Source organism: Colias eurytheme, chromosome 9 (assembly GCF_061535395.1).
Source record: "Colias eurytheme isolate Ceu_HAF_F1 chromosome 9, ilColEury1 Martin Lab GWU primary, whole genome shotgun sequence".
Lineage (NCBI taxonomy): Eukaryota > Metazoa > Arthropoda > Insecta > Lepidoptera > Pieridae > Colias > Colias eurytheme.
In genome coordinates, this window is record NC_142988.1 from 7,029,119 (window position 1) to 7,050,792 (window position 21,674).

Sequence of the window (21,674 nt, forward strand, 5' to 3'; positions counted from 1 at the left end):
ACGGTATGCAAAAAAAATGGAAAAATAAAATCACTAAAATGTATTTGATTTTCCCTATAATAGTTTTTATCATAAATTTACAATGACAATTATGCATTTGCGAAAGTAAATAATGTTTTATTGGAATTTGACAAAATATGTTCTTTGGGAAAAGTTGTTCAGTTTTATGGGCTTATTACAAGTATTATGGGGATTTTATTACATTCTGTATACGTAAATATTATGATAATTCATATAAATACACAAATACAATAACAAAAAAGTTTGTCAACAAACAATTTGAAATAATTAATAAAATAATTATCAATTTACGTTATTTTTATTTTCTTTTTTGATGATCCTACCATCTGTCAAAGCCAGCTTTGGCCGCCATTGAAGATTCGTTTCTTTATTGAACTGACTAATACGAAGGTGTGGGCCCAACAAACGCAACGATGGATATTTATCGTTCGCTAGCGTTGGCTGCCGCACGCTCGTTGGAGTTCTTACATCCAAATACATTTAGTGCTTGAACGAACGTTCGTTGGCACTTTATTCCGGTTCTTATCTCTTTCAGTTGCAATTTAATCATGAACCACGATGACAGTTCTATACTTGTTCTATATTATTCTTTATGTAAAATGTAATAGATACGAGTTCAATATCCAAGCAATGCGTTCCAATATATTACTTTACTCTATGGAGCGTTCGTACGTTGGCCTTTGGTGAGCGACGAGCGTCCAAAAAGAGTTCGATCAAATAGCTTGATTCCTTTGATGTTACCGCCACGTTAACCTATTTATTGGCGTTTGTTTGGCCGGTTTGTACGCAGCATTACTATTCATATATTTTTTTGTCATTTATTAATTATTCACCATTCACGAACAAGACTTGTTGCCAACAAGATTTCCCGTGCAAATTTATATTTTTAGATTTATTTGTTCCATAGATTTGTTCTGTTTTTTTGACGTGACAACGTCTTGTAATTGGATAAAGCCGGCTGCATGCACGAAAAAACATGACTCATGCGGCGTTACCTCGCTCTGACTCATCTGAGGCGTTCCATGTTAAGGCTTGAAGTGCGAGCGAGAGCGCGGAACGAGCGACAAAGAATATTTTTTTCACAAGAAAGAAATATTTTTTTCACATATATTAATATCATTTACTAAGTCTTTTAGACTATTGTTAAGAAAAACTTCCTAATATGATTTGATGATAATGTACAGCTCACGTAGAGCTAATCACTAGTGAACTACGATAAAATTTTTATGACTTTGTTTCAGTTGCATATGGTAGACTAGAGTCTATACTCTATTCAAATTTCTATTCTTTATGTTCTCTCTGACCGCGGCGGCGCTAGGTACGTCTGTGTTTAGATTAGCAAATATTTCCGAATTTTTCATTCAATATCAATATTTTATTATAATTTTGTCTTCAGGAAGAAGAATATCTGACCCTGGCGTGTCAAGGATAAACGTTCTGGTTGATTAGCTACAGTACATAAGGTAAATATTGATACATTTCATACACACAAGTTCCACGTCAAATGTGTTGGAGGTGACACGTATTATCACGATTTGGATTGCCGATCCTGTATGAATTTATTTTAACTATAAAAATACTCATGATTTATGTATATAAACATTAAAAAGGTAGGATTGATGGTCGTGTGTCTTTTAAAATGTTTTAATCTTTCTTTCTATAATTCACAATAAATTATAATACCTACGTATTAATATACATTTATTAATTCCATTATCCATGTTTGAAGCAAACCTTTCCTTTAAATTAGTATGTATTTCACAATAAAAGGAATGCCAAACTAAATAAAAACTTATGAATAACAACTCTTTTACACCTTCCACATAAAATGTTAAAAAAATTTAATAACAGGGCTATTGTGGTACATGTGTTACATTTTAACTGGTGTTCCTTACATTCTAAAGCCATTAAATATCGTATTAATTTCGTTCTAATTAGATTAATGATTTCTTTTTATGTCACATTAATTTAAACTTTATAAAATGATATTACAAGATTTTTGCATGCAATTTATAAAAAAAATGTGGTGTGTTCATACACACATACATTTTTTTTATAAATTGCATTTTACATAACATTTTTTTAATTTTAAAACTATGTATCAAACTTAAATACTTTTCCATAATCTATATATATAAATATGAAACCCATTTTCCTAGGTCATAGCATCACATATGAACGGATGGACTGATTTCGATAATTCTTTTTTATTATATTCATTGAAGTACGAGGATGGTTCTTATGTAAAATGGAAATGGAAATATGTATGTAGTATGGGTGAAGCCGGGGCGGACCGCTAGTCACTACATAGTATAAAACAAAGTCGCTTTCTCTGTCCCTATATCCCTAAACTTATTAAAAATAGGATTATATATACAGAGTTTAGAAATTGAAGATGGATGTGAAAAGTATTTAGAATTTGTATTTGCTCATAATTATTATAGTTTTATTAAAGAATAATACTTCAATTTTGGATGTAGTAATTTTTTTACATCAGTGAGTTATCTGCTACCGCCATGGGTATCAGTACACATCGGGATACCGATACCTACAGTGATAGCAGATACCACTCCTTTAATCAGTTTTGAATGTCAAAATACTACTCTTATTGTGAATACATAAATTTCAATTCTCATTTGGGAGTGCACTGTTTACATGCAGGTTTGTAATACATCACACTATCCAAATGAAATTGCACTATAAAAAAATTTGGTGTATAACGCATTTCATTAAAGACACGAATCTTAAATGGCGGCGCTTATCATTCCCTCTCGCTTACACACGGCCGTACGGCATGCAAAAAATAACAGGGAAAAGTAAAATCACTAAAATGTATTTGATTTTCCCGATAATAGTTTTTATCATAAATTTACAATGACAATTATGTAGGTTACTATTTGCGATAGTAAATAATGTTTTATTGTATTTTGACAAAATATGTTCTTTGGGAAAAGATGTTCAGTTTTATGGGCATTACAAATATTATGAGGATTTTGTTGTATTCTGTATACGTAAATATGATAATTCATATAAATACACAAATACCATAACAAAAAAGTTTATCAATAAACAATTTGAAATAATTAATAAAATAATTATCCAGTTACATTATTTTTATTTTCTTTTTTACTGACCCCTGCCATTAAAGATTTGTTTCTTTAATGAAACGCGTTATACTTAAAATTTACATGATTACAAAAATGATTAGCAATTGAAATTGAACACTGTCTAAAAATAATACTTAAAATATACATTTTTGTTTCAATCATACTCCTCCATTGTGTAAAAGTTGTGAATAAGTCACCCTCATATAGAAAACTAACGGTCCGCCCCGGCTCGCCCGTGGTACATATTTCGCAATAAAAGGTAGCCTATGTTCTTTCTCAGGGTCTAAAGATTATCTCTACCAAATTTCATCAAAATCGGTCCAGTAGTTTATGCGTGAAAACCATACATGCATACATACAAACCTTTCCTCTTTATAATATTTATAGATTATAGAAAATATGTACCTAGTTAGAAGTCCTTAAAGATATTGTTATCTTAATTCTTAATAGAAGGTGAATTTTTTAATTCGCCTACTTGTATTTGTCATGACCTTCAATAGTATTAACAAATAAAGTTTCAATGTAAATTAATGAAACACTGAAAGAAATAATAACTATAAAATCATTTATGCAACACCTGTTTAAACAAGTTACAGGCTTTTTCAATTGTATAATTAAATTTACATTTTAATTGAAATTGCCTTTTAGTACTGTAACGACTTGGCGCGGACAAGGACTGCTGGAGGGGACGAAAATGATGCATCAGCAATCCATGATGGTTGGAGATATGATTCCCGTACACTCTGAAATACCTGTGCATAATAATGATGACATGAACAATGTGGCGTTTGAAAACAACAGTTCATATGCCTATGACGATCTTTTTCCTGCCTTGCCTCACTCACAGCCACCGGTACAACGCAACATTCAACAAGTTTCCAATAAACTGCGTGTTGGCTCTTCTCTGCACACTCAGGTATGAAATATTATAATACAGTAGCACCTTGTTTAGTCGAACCTCGATAAGTCAAAAACCTCCAAATCTCGAAAAAAATTTTTGTTCCCTTCCCTTCAAACCCGAAAACCTCCGTTACTTGAAATCTTGGCTCTCTGTTAGTCGAAATAATCACCGAGTCCCTCCAAGCCATTTTGGTACATATTTACACTGTACACTCTATAACTCGAAAAATTAAATTTGACCTCTGTATCTCGAACATAGCAACATTTTATTTTACAATCTTTATAACTTGATCGTTTGAAATTTATTACCTCTATTGTTCGAACAAAAGTTACCGACTTTAACAACTTGCCGACAGTGCAGTACATTATAATAATTGTTTCTTAGAAAACATTTTAGGAGTATACGATAATAAATTTATGACTCACGTAAACACGTGTTTGCATTAAGTAGGTATCTGATGACGAAATTATCGATTCAGTAGCTTAGAAAACCGATACTAATGATTAAGATGACATAGAAGACGTGAATCGTACATGCGCTCCATGCGTTTCCATCAAAGAGGCAAGAACCGCATTGAATACCTTACGAAATTTTATAGAGCAAACCAGTATCTCTGAAGAAGAAGAATTTTCTGTTCTTTATAGATTAGACAATGCTAGAGAACAACCAAATTATCTAAAGCAAAAAAAATACTTTTTTAATGCCATATTTTTTATTTTAAAATGATTTGAAATAATGTTGATTTATAATAGATAAAAACATGTTTGTCACCTCTGCAAGTTGAATTTTAATGTACTTTACCTCTCTAACTCATTTATAAGAATAAACCTACTCATACACCAAACTCTTTATGTCGAATCAAAATCCGCCTAAGTCGAAATCCTCCATAAGTTGAAAACTCTATAACTCGAATTTTTTGGCGTCTCCCTTGATATTCGACTTATAGAGGTGCTACTATTATATTTTATTAAATTTATTATGTTATAGTTGTATTAGCAAAGAGAGCTATATGATCTTATTTCATTATTAGGTGTTCCATGTACCTTATGAAGAAAGAAAATTGGATAATGCCAATACTTTCGGAGAAGGCGAATCTTTAAGGACCTGTCAAGCCATTACCAAAGATACTGGAGCTCATATTGAGATATCTACTAGCAAGGATGGAAGCCTTACATTCTTAATTACTGGAAAACACAGTGCTGTACTTGATGCAAGACGTCTTATTTTAACTCATTTTCAACAACAGGTAATTTTTTTACATGAAGTCATATTTTGTTACCCAAAAGAAATATCTGAATAACGCAATCCAATTTTACAGGCAAGCAAGCAAATCAATATTCCAAAAGAGCATTACCGCTGGATCCTAGGAAAACAAGGGCAAAGAATGAAGGATTTAGAGAAATCAACTGCTACTAAAATTAGTGTACCTAGCATTGCGGACAACAGTGAGATTATCACAATCACTGGTACTAAGGAGGGGATTGAAAAGGCAGAACATGAGATAAGAGTTCTCTCTGAAGAACAGGTAAATTTTAATAAAAAAAAAAAATATATATATATATATATATATGATGCTATCATGAAGTTAATAATATAATAATAGGTATATGTTGTTCTTAAATTAATAACCTAAATTTCAAGCCGATTATCATCTACGAATTCTAACGGAAAATTTGTTGTATTGCCTAAATGTCTAAACATATTTCTAAAACAACGGGAACTTATTGTACTGTAATAATAAATGAAAAAATGAAATACAAAATCAATGATAATAAATAAAATGTATTTTTAGTCGCGGAAAGCATTGGAACGTGTTACCGTACCGAAGATCTATCATCCATTCATCCATGGGCCACATGGTATACGTGCGAAGCAAATTAGCGATGACACGGGAGCGCGTATTCACATCCCGCCCGCGTCCACGCAGAGCGACGAAATCGTTATCGCAGGGGAGAAGAATGGCGTATTGGCCGCTAAAGCACAAGTTGAACAGATTTATGAGGAGATGGTAATATTTCCTTTTAAAGACACATATTATTATATAAAATGTATTTTTAACCGACTAAAAAAAAGGAGGAGGTTATCAATTCGGCCGGTATATATATTTTTTTTTCATGTATGTAGACCGAGGTTTCTTAACCGATTTACGTGATACTTTTTTTGTTCGATGCAGGATTTTTATTGGAAAATTTTTATTCGGATAGGCCCAGTTGTTTTTATTTTATGAGCATTTTTGTCTGTACTCGATGACTTAATTGAAATGTAGCAAGTTACTTTAATTCACTTCCCGGTAACCGATTTAGCTGAAATTTTGTATACATATATGTAAAGTGGATAGGGATGAAACATTATCATGACATAGAGCTGATTTGATGTTGGAATCGGAAGGTGGCCATAGGAACTTAGTAATATATTGACTCAACTTTATCGGGATTAGGCTCGTTTGATTTGTGTTGAAAAATACACTAAAAAGTATTGAATAAATAAAAATAACTGCCTTAAAAACAACCGACTTCAAAAACGGAAAAGTACAAAATAAAAAAGATTTGATATCATTAATTACTACATATTATTTAGATGTGCTTTTTTATTAAATAGGTTTGAAGTCGGTGCCAAACACTTAGTATTAAGCCCGTGCATCGGTTGTTTTTAACGCAGTTATTTTTATTATTATTACAGAGACTTCTCTGATGATGAATGACTAGTAATCTTGATTAATTTATATTTTAGGCTAAGAAATGCTCCACGGTACGAGTGGAAGTTCCAAAATCGCAACACAAGTATGTGGTTGGTGCCCGCGGATTAACCATTCAGGAAATATTAAAAGAAACTGGTGTATCTGTAGAAATGCCACCTCCTGATTCTCCTACAGGAACAATTACCCTCCATGGACCACATAATAAGATTGGATTAGGTAAATTAATTTATTCATTGTTTCTTTTCATTAAATATTGGAATATTTAATTAATAAAAAGAAACAATTTTTTAATTAAAAGAAAAGTAAAACATTTCTTAAATAAGGAATTGTATAATTTAGACATAGTGTAATTTATTTAAACACTATCCTTTAATATGTATTAAGGTGATGTTATTACGATAATTGTTTTTAGCGCTATCTAAGGTGTGTGAAAAGGCCAATTCTGTAAAAACCGCAACCGTAGATGCACCAACTTGGATTCATAAGTACATTATTGGCAAAGATGGCACTAACATTAAGAGGATTACCCAAGGTTTGTCAAAGGTAAAAATTAGCTGATGACCAACTTGTTTCGATTGTATGAAGTGTGATCATACCGAATTTATTTTAATAAACAAATTGTTCATTAGGTGCATGTTGATATAACACATTCAGAGGACAAAGTTAAAATTGATGGACCCCCAGAAGAAGTGGAACGTGCTCAAGTGGAATTGGATGAGTTTGTCAAAAATTTACTTGCAACCCTTACTTATGTAGAGTTGTCCGTTGATCCTAAGTTCTTTAAGCATATTATTGGCAAGAGTGGATCAAACAGTAAGTTGAGAAGTTTGGTTGAAATTTGTATATTCATTTCCACATTGTTTGGTTTCTAATCATATGATTACTTTTAGTTAACAGACTGAAGGAAGGGACTGGTGTAGTTATTAATATTATTGAAAATGAAGGAACCAATGTGATTCGCATAGAAGGTAGCCACCAAGGAGTAGCTGATGCAGAAAGGGAATTAAGGGATATGGTAATGAAATTGGAAAACGAAAGGACAAAAGAGGTCTATGTTGATCATAGGTACATTAAATCCTTGATTGGGGTGAAAGGTGAAAAGATAAGAGAAATTCGCGAAAAATTTGAACGAGTACTTATATCACTCCCAGACCAGGGACAGAAGAGGAGTCCTATTAAATTAAGAGGACCACAGGAAGATATTGAAAAATGTGAGAAATTCTTACACAAATTAATGAAAGAAATTGCGGAATCTTCATATGTACAAGAAGTGCCTATTTTCAAGCAGTTCCATAAGTTTATCATTGGAAAGGGTGGTGCAAATCTAAGAAAAATTCGGGATGAAACCCAGACTGTTATTGATCTGCCTGCAGAGGGTGATGATAGTGATGTAATTACTGTTCGAGGTAAACGGGAGAATGTGGAAGATGCTGTGAAGAGGATACAACAAATTCACAATGAAAAAGCCAATATTGTAACTGAAGAAGTAACCATTGCCCCTAAATACTACAATTCCTTAATTGGTGCTGGTGGAAAACTTATCCATTCCATTATGGAGGAATGTGGCGGCGTACTTATTAAATTCCCTCCAGCTGATAGCGATAGTGACAAAGTAATAATCAGGGGCCCTATTGAAGATGTTGAAAAAGCTAAACAACAACTATTAGCACATGCTTCACAACGAGAACTAACTTCGCACACGGCCACTGTACGAGCGAAGCCCGAACACCATAAATTCCTTATTGGAAAGAATGGTGCTAACATCAAAAAAATTCGAGAGCAAACTGGCGCCCGAATCGTTTTCCCCACAGAAAAAGATGAAGATAAGGAAGCCATTTTCATAATTGGTAAGTTCTTGTACATTTATTAAGTTTGGGAACCAAATTGGTTACTATAACAATTATAACCCCAATATATTTTGTACTTTGATAAAATTACAATGATAACTTCATACCTATTATGTATATTATTGATAACTTTTAGTCTCATGTTGCTATCTACTCACTATCACAGTCCATTGATTTTTAAATATATGTAAAAGAAGGTTATCACTATAGTCTGCACCTGTACAAAATGTTGTTGTAATCATATTGTATTTGAATATGTTAAAAATGGGGTATTGTATTTTTTAGATATGTACAATATCATTAAAATTCAACGTCACTGAGTATTGTTAGTTATTTGTGCTCTATATTATAATTTAAGACTATAAAATATTTGACTAGGTCGCGAAGATCAAGTGGAGGCAGCGCGCAAACAGTTGGAGACAGCAGTTTCAGACATTAGCAATGTGTCGGAAGGCGAGATGTCCGTGGAGCCGCGCCACCACCGGCACTTCGTGGCGCGACGCGGGGAAGTACTGCGTCGCATCGCCGACGAGTGCGGCGGCGTGCAGATATCCTTCCCTCGCCAGGGAGTGGCCAGCGACCGGGTTGTACTCAAGGGCCCCAAGGAATGTATTGAAGCGGCCAAGATCCGAATCAACGAAATTATTGAAGATTTGGAAGCAAAGGTTTGTATTCTTGTTAAAAGTAACTGTTAACTTATAAACTCTGGTCAATTTACGTTTTGTTAGAAACAAATAGAAAAATTATATATATTATACCCGGCGCGACAAATGATGATTCCTATAACACTGACAGTTATTCTCAAGGGACAAACTTGTAATGGCGTCACCATTAAATTAGAAACGTATTGGAGGCGTCTAAAAATCGCATTTATTAATTTTTACGTGGATTTATGCCATAACAATGATATTCCGTTGGAATTATAACAATTCTTAACATTTACGAGAAATTATATCAATTATAATTATTATTATTATATCAATCTGAATTTACGTCTACGTCCTACAAAACTTACATCGTTGGCATTTATCGACTAGTGCGGAAAGTATCGATAAACAAATTTCGATAATGGAAACGAGTTCACATTTTTTCCATGCTTAAGCTTTAGTTCATTCACTATTTAATGGAACAGAAGATCGCAGCATAATTAATTAATTAATTACCATTCGCGTTAATTTACTTACCTATGATAATATAAGTTTTTAAGACAAATTAAATGGGGGCTTCCATTGTATGTTAAACGGGTTAAAAATTACATGAAAATGATAAGGCGCATTTTTATGTTTTGGAAAACTTTCGTTTTACTTATCTACTTAATCTATGCTAAAAAACTTAAATTAATACATCAACAACATAATAGACGTTAAAAATTTTAGTTAAAAATTAATTTTATAATATTTGTAAAAACATGTTTACCGACGTGGCTGAATGCAAACCACGCCTTTGCCTATAAAATAGTAAAGTATCGACACGACCCATCATACAAGCAATCACTAAGATGAACTGTCATAGGGATCATCAGTCGCCGCGCCGGGTATAAATACTTGTGCAGTTATCTTCTCTATCAATTAATATTATATGACACAAAAGAAAGATTCATTGATCTAATTGAAAAACAAACATTTTCCTTTTAACAGGTTACGATTGAGTGCATCATACCACAAAAACATCACAGAACAGTAATGGGCGCGTCTGGTGCTAAAGTAAAGGACATAACTGCGGAATTTGATGTGCAAATTAAGTTCCCAGACCGAGATCCAACTAAGGGTGCTGACATTCCAGTGAAAAATGATGAGAGCTCTGAGCCTGGGCCTAATGACATTATTAAAATAACAGGTCGCCCCAAAAACTGTGAAGATGCTAAAAAAGCTCTGCTTGATCAGGTAAGATTCATAAAAAAATTAGTCTGCATTCAGTGACTTATTTTTCATGCATCAAAGAAATATTTATATACAAATATAAATTAATATACTGAGGAAAATTTTGTAGGTTCCAATTACCATTGATGTTGAAGTGCCAAATGACTTGCATAGACTGCTTGCTGGTCAAAAGAGGAGAGACTTGATGCAGACCTATGATGTACATATCTTGATGCCGCCTAATGATGAAGTTACTGATATTGTCAAGGTACATATAATTTTTTTTAATCAAATATTTATAAAATATCAAATTACTCTAATTGTAGAAAATATATCCTCACTCGTTATTTACAGGTGACTGGCACCCCAACTAATGTTGAAAGAGCCAAACAAGCTCTTACTGAGAAAATTGTGGAAATGGAACAAGAGAAAGAGGACCGATTACTCAGGTATAACTCTCGAAAATTCTGTGTGTTTGTAGAAAGATAAATATTTAGGACAATTTAAAATTTATTTCCCTTTTTTTATAGATCATTTGAGTTGAAATTCGAAGTTGACCCTGAATACCATCCTCTTGTAATTGGTAAAGGTGGATCGGTGATTTCAAGGATTCGTGCTGATTTTGGAGTACAAATTAACTTGCCAAAGCGCGGAGAACCCGACGCGAACATTATTACCATACAGGGATATGAAGATAAGGCTATACAAGCTAAAGAAGCCATTATGGCTATTGTGCATCAATTGGTACGTTTGATTTTATTTCATTTTAAATAAGTGTTTATTATTACTGCTTAAATAAAGTATAAAATTAACAAACAAAATAACTTCAAGTCTCCTTTTTTGTTTATATAACAATTTTAAAACAATGCAATCTAATATTAATACTAACCGTTTTTAATAATTTTATAGGATAACCAATATAGAGAGGAAGTAGAAATTGACCCTCGCGTTCACAGACGACTTATTGGTCTCAAAGGCAAAAATATTCGTCGTATTATGGATGATTTCAAAGTTGACATTCGTTTCCCGAAGCAGGGCGATGACAATATCGTCATTATAGCTGGAGAAGAGAACAATGTGCTTGATGCTAAAGATCATCTATTGATATTAGCAGAGGAATATGTAAGTAGATTTTTTTAAATTCATATGTTGTTAAAATACTGAAATTCTCTGAAATGCATGATAGATATGATGACATTTTACAAGTTTTGTAAAAAAAATCAAGTATGTTTTAATTGTTTCAGTAGTTGCATTCTGTGCAATGTAGGCATTTTTTAAATTGTTTTCCATCCTGATTAAAGCAGGCTCACTCAGCGGGCACTAGTTTAAAATCACACGCATCGTAGCCGTCGTTAATCGCATACATAAAATTTCAGTTGCAAGACGTAGTGGAGCGGTACCAGCGGCCCGCGGCGCCGTCGCTCGCGGACTTCGGCGAGGCGCTGAGCGGTGAAAGCGCGAGCAACGCGCCGTCCACCGGCTTCGTGGTGAAGGGCGGGCCGTGGGAGCAGCGCGCGCCCGACACGGCGTCCACGCACGAGTTCCCCACCATGCGCGGCGGCCCGCGCGCCGACCCGCCCGCCAGCGCGCCGCCCGCCTGGGGCCCGCGCCGCTAGCCGACCGACACCCCCGCCGCTACCGTAGCCCCGCCCACAGAACATATAAAAGAGGTTAGAAAGGCATTGTAGGCAAGGCAAACGCGCCAAGGATACGAGCACTGCTCACATCATCATCATGCGTATGATTCGTTCCATTTTAAATCGCGTGATCGCGCGGCGCTATGATTGGCTAGATTTAAAATTGCAAATATGTGCGTAAGCGGACTTGCGTGGACTTGGCCACACCCACAGGCGACACCGGTTCTTATAGGAACGGCGAATTATTGCCATTCTAACCTCTTTTATATTATGTTCTATGTAGTGCGGTCCGCGTGTCTCGGGGGAATTCAGATGAGATACGCCGGTATTGTACCCGTTTCAGTTAAATATACTCCTTCAAGGTCATATCTTCACGTAGAATGGAAGGAAAAACGACTTACTCTTCTAGAAATTAGAATATGTACGTTATATGATAATTGCTTTCATTTTATCTTTGTTAGCATGCCTGGATATTATATATTTCAATTGTTTTTTTTATTATTCTATTTCTGCATGAATTCTCTTTTTCATATTTCGTATTTTTTTTTGTGTAAAATACTCCTTTTCCTCACTATTTATTATTGGGTCTACTGTTGATAGACAAACATAATATTCGCTTAAAGGTAGGGTTACGGTTGCGAATGCAAACATCGACGTTACATTATCGAGAACACGATGGGCCTTATGTCTTCCCGCCCACACGAGCTCTGTACACACGTTATCCACTCTGAAGAAACCATCACTTTTTATGGCCTCTGTTTTACAAAAATGACTTCACTTTCATCAAATAATCAAAATAACGTAAGGCTGACGTGTGTAAATAGCTTGAATACGCTGTGGTCCTTTGATCAAGCCTAACATACATATAACATACAATTTTATAAACTCACTTTATTGCGAAACTGTAATTATTAACTTCAAATGATAATAATGATCGTAATTATTTGTTATCTTTATTTACGTTCCATAATAAGTTTTCTCAATATTATTACGCCTTGTTCTGTGTTCAATAAAATGTCACTATTTCAGCACGATTCAAATCTACAACATGATGTGTAATAGATTGTTTACTGTGCCGAATTACGCCATACCCCGTTGTATTTTGTTTTATGTTTAGTTAAAATATAGATGTAATTTATGATTTTATAATATATGCCATTATTTGAGATGTTTATCATGATGGTTTGATTGATGCATATGCATAATAAATATTTTAATATATTATGGAAATATATGATAATGTTATATTTAATATTTAGTCCATCAATAAAATAATGTTAATGTGGTTAAATATCAAAATTATAAATCATGATTCGAATGATATTTGCTTGTATTCAAGGAATCCTGGATAATTGTATTCACGACCCATGACTTCAAATTTTATAAATTAATTAAATTTAATGTGATGCGGAATATTTATAATATATTTAACCACATTACGTACACGATATTTGTCATGTACTTATTGGACGAAATAAATGTAATGGAATAGATTTACATATATCATGTTTTTTTATGTTTTTAGAGCATTGCCTAATTCAATGGATTGAATAAATCATAAGACAAGAATTAATATTTTTACAAAGTAATTTGTACATAGATAATTGTGTTTGAAATATTAATAAAAACTTTTACATAAATTTGGTTCGAGTTTATCATTTCATAACACACCCTTTTGTGCCCATAGAGTAAGTAGTTCTGCAGTAGTCAAGCTAAAAAAAAACATTTGGTGATTCATAGTGAGAGATTGAGATTTTTGATTGAGCATTTTTTTTACTTTTATTCAATGCAACATTTAGCATTTGGTTAGCGTTTAGCTACTATTATGTATTCTGTGATTTGGTAATAGAATACCGGAGACACCATCGTCTACAGGATGATTTAGGCCGGCCGCACAGTGGAATTTTTCTGTCATACTACGGCCACACTACCGTGATATGCCAATAATTATTCAAACTCAAACTCAAACTCAAACATTTATTTATTCAATTAGACTTCTTGCAGAAGCACTTTTGAATCGTCATTACATTCTTTAAATTTACCACCGATTCGGAAAGCAGTATCTATGGAGAAGAACCGGCAAGAAACTCCATAGTTGCTCTTTTAAAGTCATGTCCATATACAATATAATTTTACATTACATGTTACTTACATCTAACTACATAATATTATATATTATCATAATATGCCAAAGAACTGTCCTGTTATTCTTACGCGACAACCCTCCATGGATTTTCATCTTCCATATATTCCTTAATGCTGTAGTAGGCTCTCTGAACTAATACATTTTTTAAATAAGTTTTAAATTTAACACTACTAAACTCTTTAATACTATGAGGAATTCTATTGTAAAAACGTATACCTTGGCCCATAAATGAATTTTTAACTTTAGCTAACCTATAAAATGGCATTTCAATTTTATTTCTATTCCTTGTGCCATAACAGTGTCTATCTCCTACTTTTGTGTGTAAGTCCGCGTTTTTGTGTACATGTAAAACATTATTAAATATATACTGTGATGGTACAGTGAGTATACCAATATTCTTAAAGAGATCTCTTAGTGAGTCCCGAGCACGTAAATTATATATAGAGCGTATGGCTCTTTTCTGTAATATAAATATAGTTTCTATATCTGCAGCCCTGCCCCATAGTAGAATTCCATAGGACATAATGCTATGAAAGTAACTAAAATAAACCAATCTAGCCGTATCTTCATCGGTGAGATGCCTTATTCTTCGAACTGCATATGCAGCTGAGCTGAGCTTAGCAGCGGTGGTGGCAACATGGGTCCCCCATTGTAGCTTCTCATCTAGTGTCAAACCAAGAAAAACAGTAGACTCGACAGGGTATAATACCTCCCCGTTTAAAATGATATCCCTTTTGACCTTTTTTACATTTGGAAGGATAAACTCTACACAATTTGTTTTTTTTGCATTCAATAATAAATTATTAGCATTAAACCAATTAGATATGCGTAAAAGAGCAGAGTTTACTTCGTCAACATTTGTGTCATATCTATCCACATTAAATATTAATGAGGTATCATCTGCAAACAGTACTATTTCACACATATCCTGCAAATAATAAGGTAGGTCATTAATATACACTAAGAACAAAAACGGTCCTAAGATAGATCCCTGCGGAACACCAATGTTAATCGGCGCACCGCAAGATTTCTCTCCATTAACAACAACGGTCTGTACCCTGTTCTGAAGATATGAAGCTATGAGGTCCTGAGATAAACCTTTGATACCATAAAAATTTAGTTTCCGTAATAGAGTGGAATGTTCTACACAGTCGAAAGCCTTAGAAAGGTCGCAGAATATCCCCAAAGCATTCTTTGAATTTTCCCATGCTTTATATATATGTGACAAAAGAGCTATTCCAGCATCAGTGGTAGAGCGCCCCCTTGTAAAACCAAACTGTTTGGCGTGCAGTAAACCATTTGAAACAAAATGACTACATAATTGGTTTAAAATCAATTTCTCGAAGACTTTGCTCAAAGTTGGTAAAATAGAAATAGGCCTATAGTTATTACAGTCTTCTTGGTCACCGCTTTTGAATAAAGGAATAACTTTACTAAACTTTAATAAATCAGGGAATATACCACAGTCACAACATTGATTAAATATAAACGCTAAATGGTTGGCAATGTTTTCTATAATATTATTTACTAAATTCACAGACATTCCCCAGAGATCACATGTTTTTTTTAAGTTTAATGTTTTAAAAGTTTTAACAATTTCATCTGCAGTCACATGTCGCAATTCAAATAATACATTACACTCCGCAACATGGTCCCTCAAGTAGGACTCCGCAAGCACTGATGATGAATTTAATTTTTTAGTAATACTAACAGGGACACTACTAAAGAAATCTTCAAAAGCAAGCGCAACATCAGCACTTTTGTCAATTACCCTGCCAGCATTTACAAGTTATGGTACTATTTGTCCGGCTTTTGCCCATTTCACCATTAATAATTGTCCAAACAGTTTTAACTTTGTTATCAGAGTTGCGTATTTTATCTCTGACATATAGACACTTGGCAGTGAAACAAACTTTTTTAAAAGTTTTTGAATAATTTCTAACATAATTATGGAATGACAAGTCTTTGTTATATTGCTTCATGCCATATAACCATAGAATACAATTACTCCTGCATATAACTCATATAGAATGTTCCTGCATCTGTGTATACTAGGTGTTGCCCATTGACTAAATGGTAAATCCTTGGTGATACTTAAAGATTTAACTTTAAATATTTTTTTAAACTCATTATGAACTAAATTAAAAAGATTTGTAAACATTTCACAAGGATTATTATAAAAGGATTGATCATTCAGGTTAGGCAGTTTATTATTAATATTATCTCTAAATTTATCAATGCCTTTTTTAGTTATAGGCCTAACATTAATTCTTTTAAACTTAGGTATGCAATCCCATTCCAAAACTACTTTCTGGCCACAGTGATCTGAAGTCAGTATATTGAGGATATTTTTTTCTAGACAGTTGCAATCACAGTATATATTATCAATACAAGTTGCAGAAGTAGGTGTAATTCGTGTGGGTTCATCAAAAACTTTATACAGATTAAATGAGTGAAACAAATTAACTATTCGTGTTGCCATCTGTGTGTGTGAAAGTAAATCAATATTAAAATCACCACATACTATTACCTTCTTTTTACTCCTGCCTAAACGCTTTAATGTTTCTTCCATGACTGTCTCAAACATATTATAGTCACTGGAAGGAGGTCTGTATACGCAAACAATAATATAACGCTCAAGCTCAACACAGGACAGTTCAATGGTGCGTTCTACAGAAAGACTTACAATGTCAGTTCGTTCTTTGCATTTAACACTATTGTGAACAAAAATAAGAGAACCTCCATGAATAGCATGTGCCCTATAGTATATACTTTTTAATTTATAATTATCAATATTTAATAACAACTGACATTGTTTAAGCCAATGTTCTGTTACACAAAATATTTTTATACTATTATGATTTAAAAATAATTCTATTTCTAATAATTTGCTAGCCAAGCCTTGAATATTTTGATGTACAATGGAAAAAGGCTGCTTAGCTGTTGTCTTACATACTAGTTTAAATCTAGCTTAGGGCTAGTTTGTCCGTCAACACTTAACCTCGGTTGATGTATATAATTACTACTACATAAAATTATAGTAGATCGATGGTCTGATACCAAACATGTACCAGACTGGTTAATAATTTTATATGCTATTAACATAGCAAGTTCTCTCTTATATCTAAATGGCAGATACACTGTATTCCTTGTCAAGCAAAAAGATTTTGTACATGAATTTATGTCAAAATATATTTAAATGCATCACTATGATGATTTGTTAAATTATATAATTTTAAGTTAATGTTATAGATAAATCTATATTGATTTTGTGTCAAACCAGGCAAATATGGTAATGTACACAACATAAATTTGCATTTTGTCTCACTACTAATTTTCAACATTTTTTGAAATCCTATATCAATGTCATGTTTTTTTAGATTAAGACTATCTCCATATAATATATAACAACAATGCTATTTTCATTAAAACTAAAATTATCTAATGAATTCATGATATATGTAAATGAACTATTAGGAGTACAGTATTGCCACAACTTTAACAACACCTAGGTGTAACCACGACTTTTGGCCATAATTCTACAATGCCAATCAATATGATAAATGGCGGTAGGCAATAGGTCCGGCGGCGGTATTCTTTCGCACATCAAAGAAGATTACCGCGGTAATTATTGCGTATGCGGCCACACTACCGTTTGTCCAGTGTGCAATATGAGCTCACCGGCGACGCACGTATCGACCGACATGTAATGGTCAAGTGAAAAAGCGCTCGATGGCGCTAATTTTTGGAATTCTTGGAATTCTTCTCTTTGGGATACCCGACAGAAGAACTAAGTATAAAAATCGCAGTGTACACAATGATGCGTGGCGTCGGATCAAACAAAATTTATCATTTCCAAGTACAATAGATTATTTGAAAAAGAAAAAATCATTTTGAAAAAGAAAGAATCCTTGGTGAATTGTTACAGAAACCATATTATATATTAATTATTACCTAACTAATATTTTTTTTGCTGCGGCAAATGCCAATAATTACCGACATATCTAGGTAAACTCTAGTGTAACCACATCAGTTCATGCAGTAATTTAGACGGTAATATAATGCCATAATTATTGCGGTAACAGCCCGGTAGACGGTAAGGTAGTGTGGCCGTAGCATCAGAAAATTTCGGACACCCGTCGACACCACACCGCACACTTGTCAGAAATTTCCTTCCGGCAAGTAGGTATAGTCTTGGGTTTAAAAAAAAGTAACAAAATGGATAACGATCGGTTACTCATTATTTTTGTATTTACGTTATTGTTCTACTAAGTTCGTCTATACTGGGTTTATCCACTCAATTGCAGAAGATTTCATGACAGCCAATTTCACATGAAACTTATTATACCTAAATTGGATGAGCAATAATTTTCATTTTTCAATTTATATCTGATGGAAATTTCTGACAGATGCGCATTGCGTGGTGTATATAAAATGTATGGAAAGCATGATGGAAAGGCTGCTCAGAAAGGCTGCCTTCCGAATTTCTGATCAGAAAAATTTTGACGTCCGATCGTTTTGTGGTTTGGATCCGGCGCCCATCAGAAGCGGACATCCGACACGTCAGAATTCTGAAAGTATGTGGGGTCCCTAAGGGCGGCCGCACATTGTAAGAATTTTTCTGTCAGAAAATTTCGGAAGCTCGTCGATATTACACCGCACACTTGTCAGAAATTTTCTTCCGGCAAATATGAGTTTAGTTCACAGGTTTAGTTCGCGGTTGACCGGCAGCATTGTAGGAATAGTCTAAACACAACTAAGTACAAAAAGTAAGTAAATGAAACAAAATGGATGACGATCAGTTACTTTTATTAGCATCAATAATCTACTTAGTTAATAAAAATAAAATGTAACGTCTATACTGGGTTTAACCACTCAGTTGCAGAAGATTGCATGACAGCCAATTTCACATGAAACATGTAATACCTAAATTCCATGATCAATTATTTTTCGTTTTTCAATTTCCGTAATCAAATCTTCCATTTCTGTCATCTTGTCTTGCCGTGCAAAGTAAACGCGTGCATTCTCCACGGCTTCCGTTCAATACACGTTCAATATCTGATGGAAATTTCTGACAGATGTTCGAGGTCTACACAAAATGTATGGAGGCACCCCTTTTAAAAAATTCTGACTTCTGATCGTTTGCATCCGGCACTCATCAGAAGCGGACGTCAGAATTCTGATAGTATGCAGCACAGGTATGCGGGGTCCATAACTAACACAAAATATATGAAAAGAGCGTGTCCGGCGGGCGTCAGAAATTTTCTGACAGAAAAATTCTTACAATGTGCAGCCGCCCTAAAAGTATATAGCATCCTTATTAGCATACGAAATTCAGAAGTCAGGATGGTTTGAATCACGTGTCCAGAGTCGATAAAATTTTGTAAGTAAGCGCACTATTCCACAGAGCAAGTAATTGCTTAATTGCACTATGTAGTCTTGCAATGAATAGACTATCATAGGCTGAGTATATATATTCTGGATCATAGGTGTCAATTTGACGTCCAATGTCATTGCGATTTGCAATTTCCGGCCGATTCAGTTACCATACCCGCCAATCACAGCCGCCAATCGCCATTGCCAATAGTCAATACCCATTATCAAAATAATGTCATTTGATTGTACTAGTTTAGATTTGTGAACCCAATATTTTAGAAATTAAGTTCATATTTTAATTGGGAGAATTGAATCAGAAAAAAAATATTCATTTTACTTTTGTACTATAAGTCGAATTGTAAGAAGTTTTATGAGAAAGCATCAATTAGTATGTATTAGACAGAGTACCATAATCATAATATTAATTTTGATATTATACTTTAAAAACAGTCCATAGAAATAGAAAATAAATATATTAAGTTCAATAAATATGTACTAGTTATGGCAGAAGAAAATAAAAAAGTGTAAGTAACTTTTATAGTTTTAGTTTTGCTCACACACTATAAATTAACCAAAAATACTATATTAACTAAAACATATTCATTTAAATTTGTGACAAATACTTCATACTTTATATCTATTATGCTCCTTATGTATAAAGTTTAAATTAATGTAATATATTTTAAGAACAAGTTGTATATGACCTAACACTATATTCCTTTTTATTAAAGGTATTTAACTATACCATTCCCGTCCTCTGATGATGCACAATTGGCTTATGAAGTATTGAATGTAGATAAGGAATTAAAAGGTGTAGAACGAAATATTTCAACTGACAAAGCCAATCTCATTGTGTAAGTATAAACTTTATTTTATAAACAAGTAAAAATAATTATTACATAAAAGCCTTTTATGTAATAATTATTCTTACTTGTTTTATGTAATAATTAGCCTTTTATGTAATAATTATTCTTACTTAGTTTAATTACCTACATAAAAGGTACGAATGGGCTTAAAATTTAATATCAATATTGTGATACTTACAGAAATATTTCTTAATATTTACAGAAATTTTGAAAGCAGTGACTTTAAAAGGTTACGGGTAACAGTGAATGGATTTCTCCAAAATTTAATTTTAGTGACAAAAACTATGGGCATGTTTAATGGTAACTAATAGACAGACAAGATGCCAGAACATACACCAGCACCAACCCCTGCAAGATCATTATATGGCTTTTTTATGTATTTGTTTAGTAAAACATTTTTAACAGTCTATTGTTTATGGGCTATAATTCCAGATCAATATCTATATCATTTAAATATTTACTACTTCCCCCAAAAATATTGGTCAACAGCAGTTCCAATACAATGTCTGGTAGCATTGACATTATTTGCTTTCATTATTTATCCTAGTGCTAATTTAAAATTGACATGCCCAATTGACAGTAAAAGCACTATTTGTGATAAATTTAGCAGTACTCATTGTAACAATAATAAAAACCGTGAGTGTAAACCAACCTTTTGTATATGTACAAATGAAAAAAAATGTATGAAAAATCATTACTCTGCTTTGCCTCAAGAGTATGATGAAAATACTGTACGTCAATTGCATGATATTGATATGCGATATGTGTGTAAAAAGTTATATCTATTTGATTCAAAATAAAACTTTGTTATGATTTACGTTTGTTTTTATTAGACGTACTTACCTATATTTCCCAAAGATAAAAAGCGCACTGCAGTGTATACAAATTAACAAATTAAATTGTAACAAAAGACTAACACGACAAAATATATAAATTACCTAGGTACTAGCGGTCCGCCCCGGCTTCGCCCGTGGTTCATAATATTTACGTTTTCTCTACATAAGAACCATCCTCGTACTTCAAGGAACATAATAAAAAAAAGAATTATCGAAATCGGTCCACCCGTTCACACGTGATGCCGTGACAACGCGAAACGGGTTTCATTTTTATGTACATATATAAATGGGAAAGTTTGTATATTTGTTTGTACTTAACTCCTTCACGCAAAAACTGTTGAACCATTTTCATGATTTTCACACACATAGTTTCAAATTTT

At 33.4% G+C, this 21,674-nt stretch overlaps 2 protein-coding genes and 1 long non-coding RNA gene across 3 annotated transcripts; 2 read left to right on the forward strand and 1 right to left on the reverse strand.

Annotated features, from left to right (window-relative positions):
* The first annotated feature begins 1,260 nt into the window (after positions 1-1,260).
* Dp1 (satellite-binding protein 1 Dp1) lies at positions 1,261-13,710 on the forward strand. The gene is made up of 17 exons (XM_090105930.1): positions 1,261-1,339; positions 1,418-1,484; positions 3,777-4,044; positions 5,060-5,275; positions 5,348-5,554; positions 5,822-6,037; positions 6,760-6,943; positions 7,140-7,270; positions 7,357-7,540; positions 7,618-8,574; positions 8,953-9,239; positions 10,212-10,457; positions 10,564-10,701; positions 10,788-10,882; positions 10,964-11,177; positions 11,343-11,555; positions 11,810-13,710. The coding sequence occupies exons 3-17, from the start codon at positions 3,823-3,825 to the stop codon at positions 12,047-12,049; spliced, it is 3,750 nt and encodes a 1,249-aa protein (XP_089962056.1). The 5' UTR covers positions 1,261-1,339; positions 1,418-1,484; positions 3,777-3,822; the 3' UTR covers positions 12,050-13,710.
* Positions 4,239-5,044, reverse strand: LOC149905896 (uncharacterized). Its single transcript, XR_016457112.1, has 2 exons — positions 4,870-5,044; positions 4,239-4,834 (listed from the first exon to the last, which is right to left on the reverse strand). It is a non-coding gene; the product is annotated as an uncharacterized LOC149905896 (long non-coding RNA).
* Positions 13,711-19,757: 6,047 nt separating the features above from the next.
* On the forward strand, positions 19,758-21,275 carry PIG-P (phosphatidylinositol glycan anchor biosynthesis class P). Its single transcript, XM_090105861.1, has 3 exons — positions 19,758-20,116; positions 20,324-20,446; positions 20,661-21,275. The coding sequence occupies exon 3, from the start codon at positions 20,779-20,781 to the stop codon at positions 21,256-21,258; it is 480 nt and encodes a 159-aa protein (XP_089961987.1). The 5' UTR covers positions 19,758-20,116; positions 20,324-20,446; positions 20,661-20,778; the 3' UTR covers positions 21,259-21,275.
* Positions 21,276-21,674: the final 399 nt, after the last annotated feature.

Excerpts from the sequence above, each read along its gene's own strand:
- Dp1 (XM_090105930.1), top strand. The coding sequence starts at position 3,823 with ATGATGCATCAGCAATCCATGATGGTTGGAGATATGATTCCCGTACAC. Across the intron at positions 8,575-8,952 it reads GGAAGCCATTTTCATAATTG|GTCGCGAAGATCAAGTGGAG; the intron begins GTAAGTTCTTGT and ends ATATTTGACTAG. Across the intron at positions 10,702-10,787 it reads AAGTTACTGATATTGTCAAG|GTGACTGGCACCCCAACTAA; the intron begins GTACATATAATT and ends CGTTATTTACAG.
- PIG-P (XM_090105861.1), top strand. The coding sequence starts at position 20,779 with ATGCCAGAACATACACCAGCACCAACCCCTGCAAGATCATTATATGGC.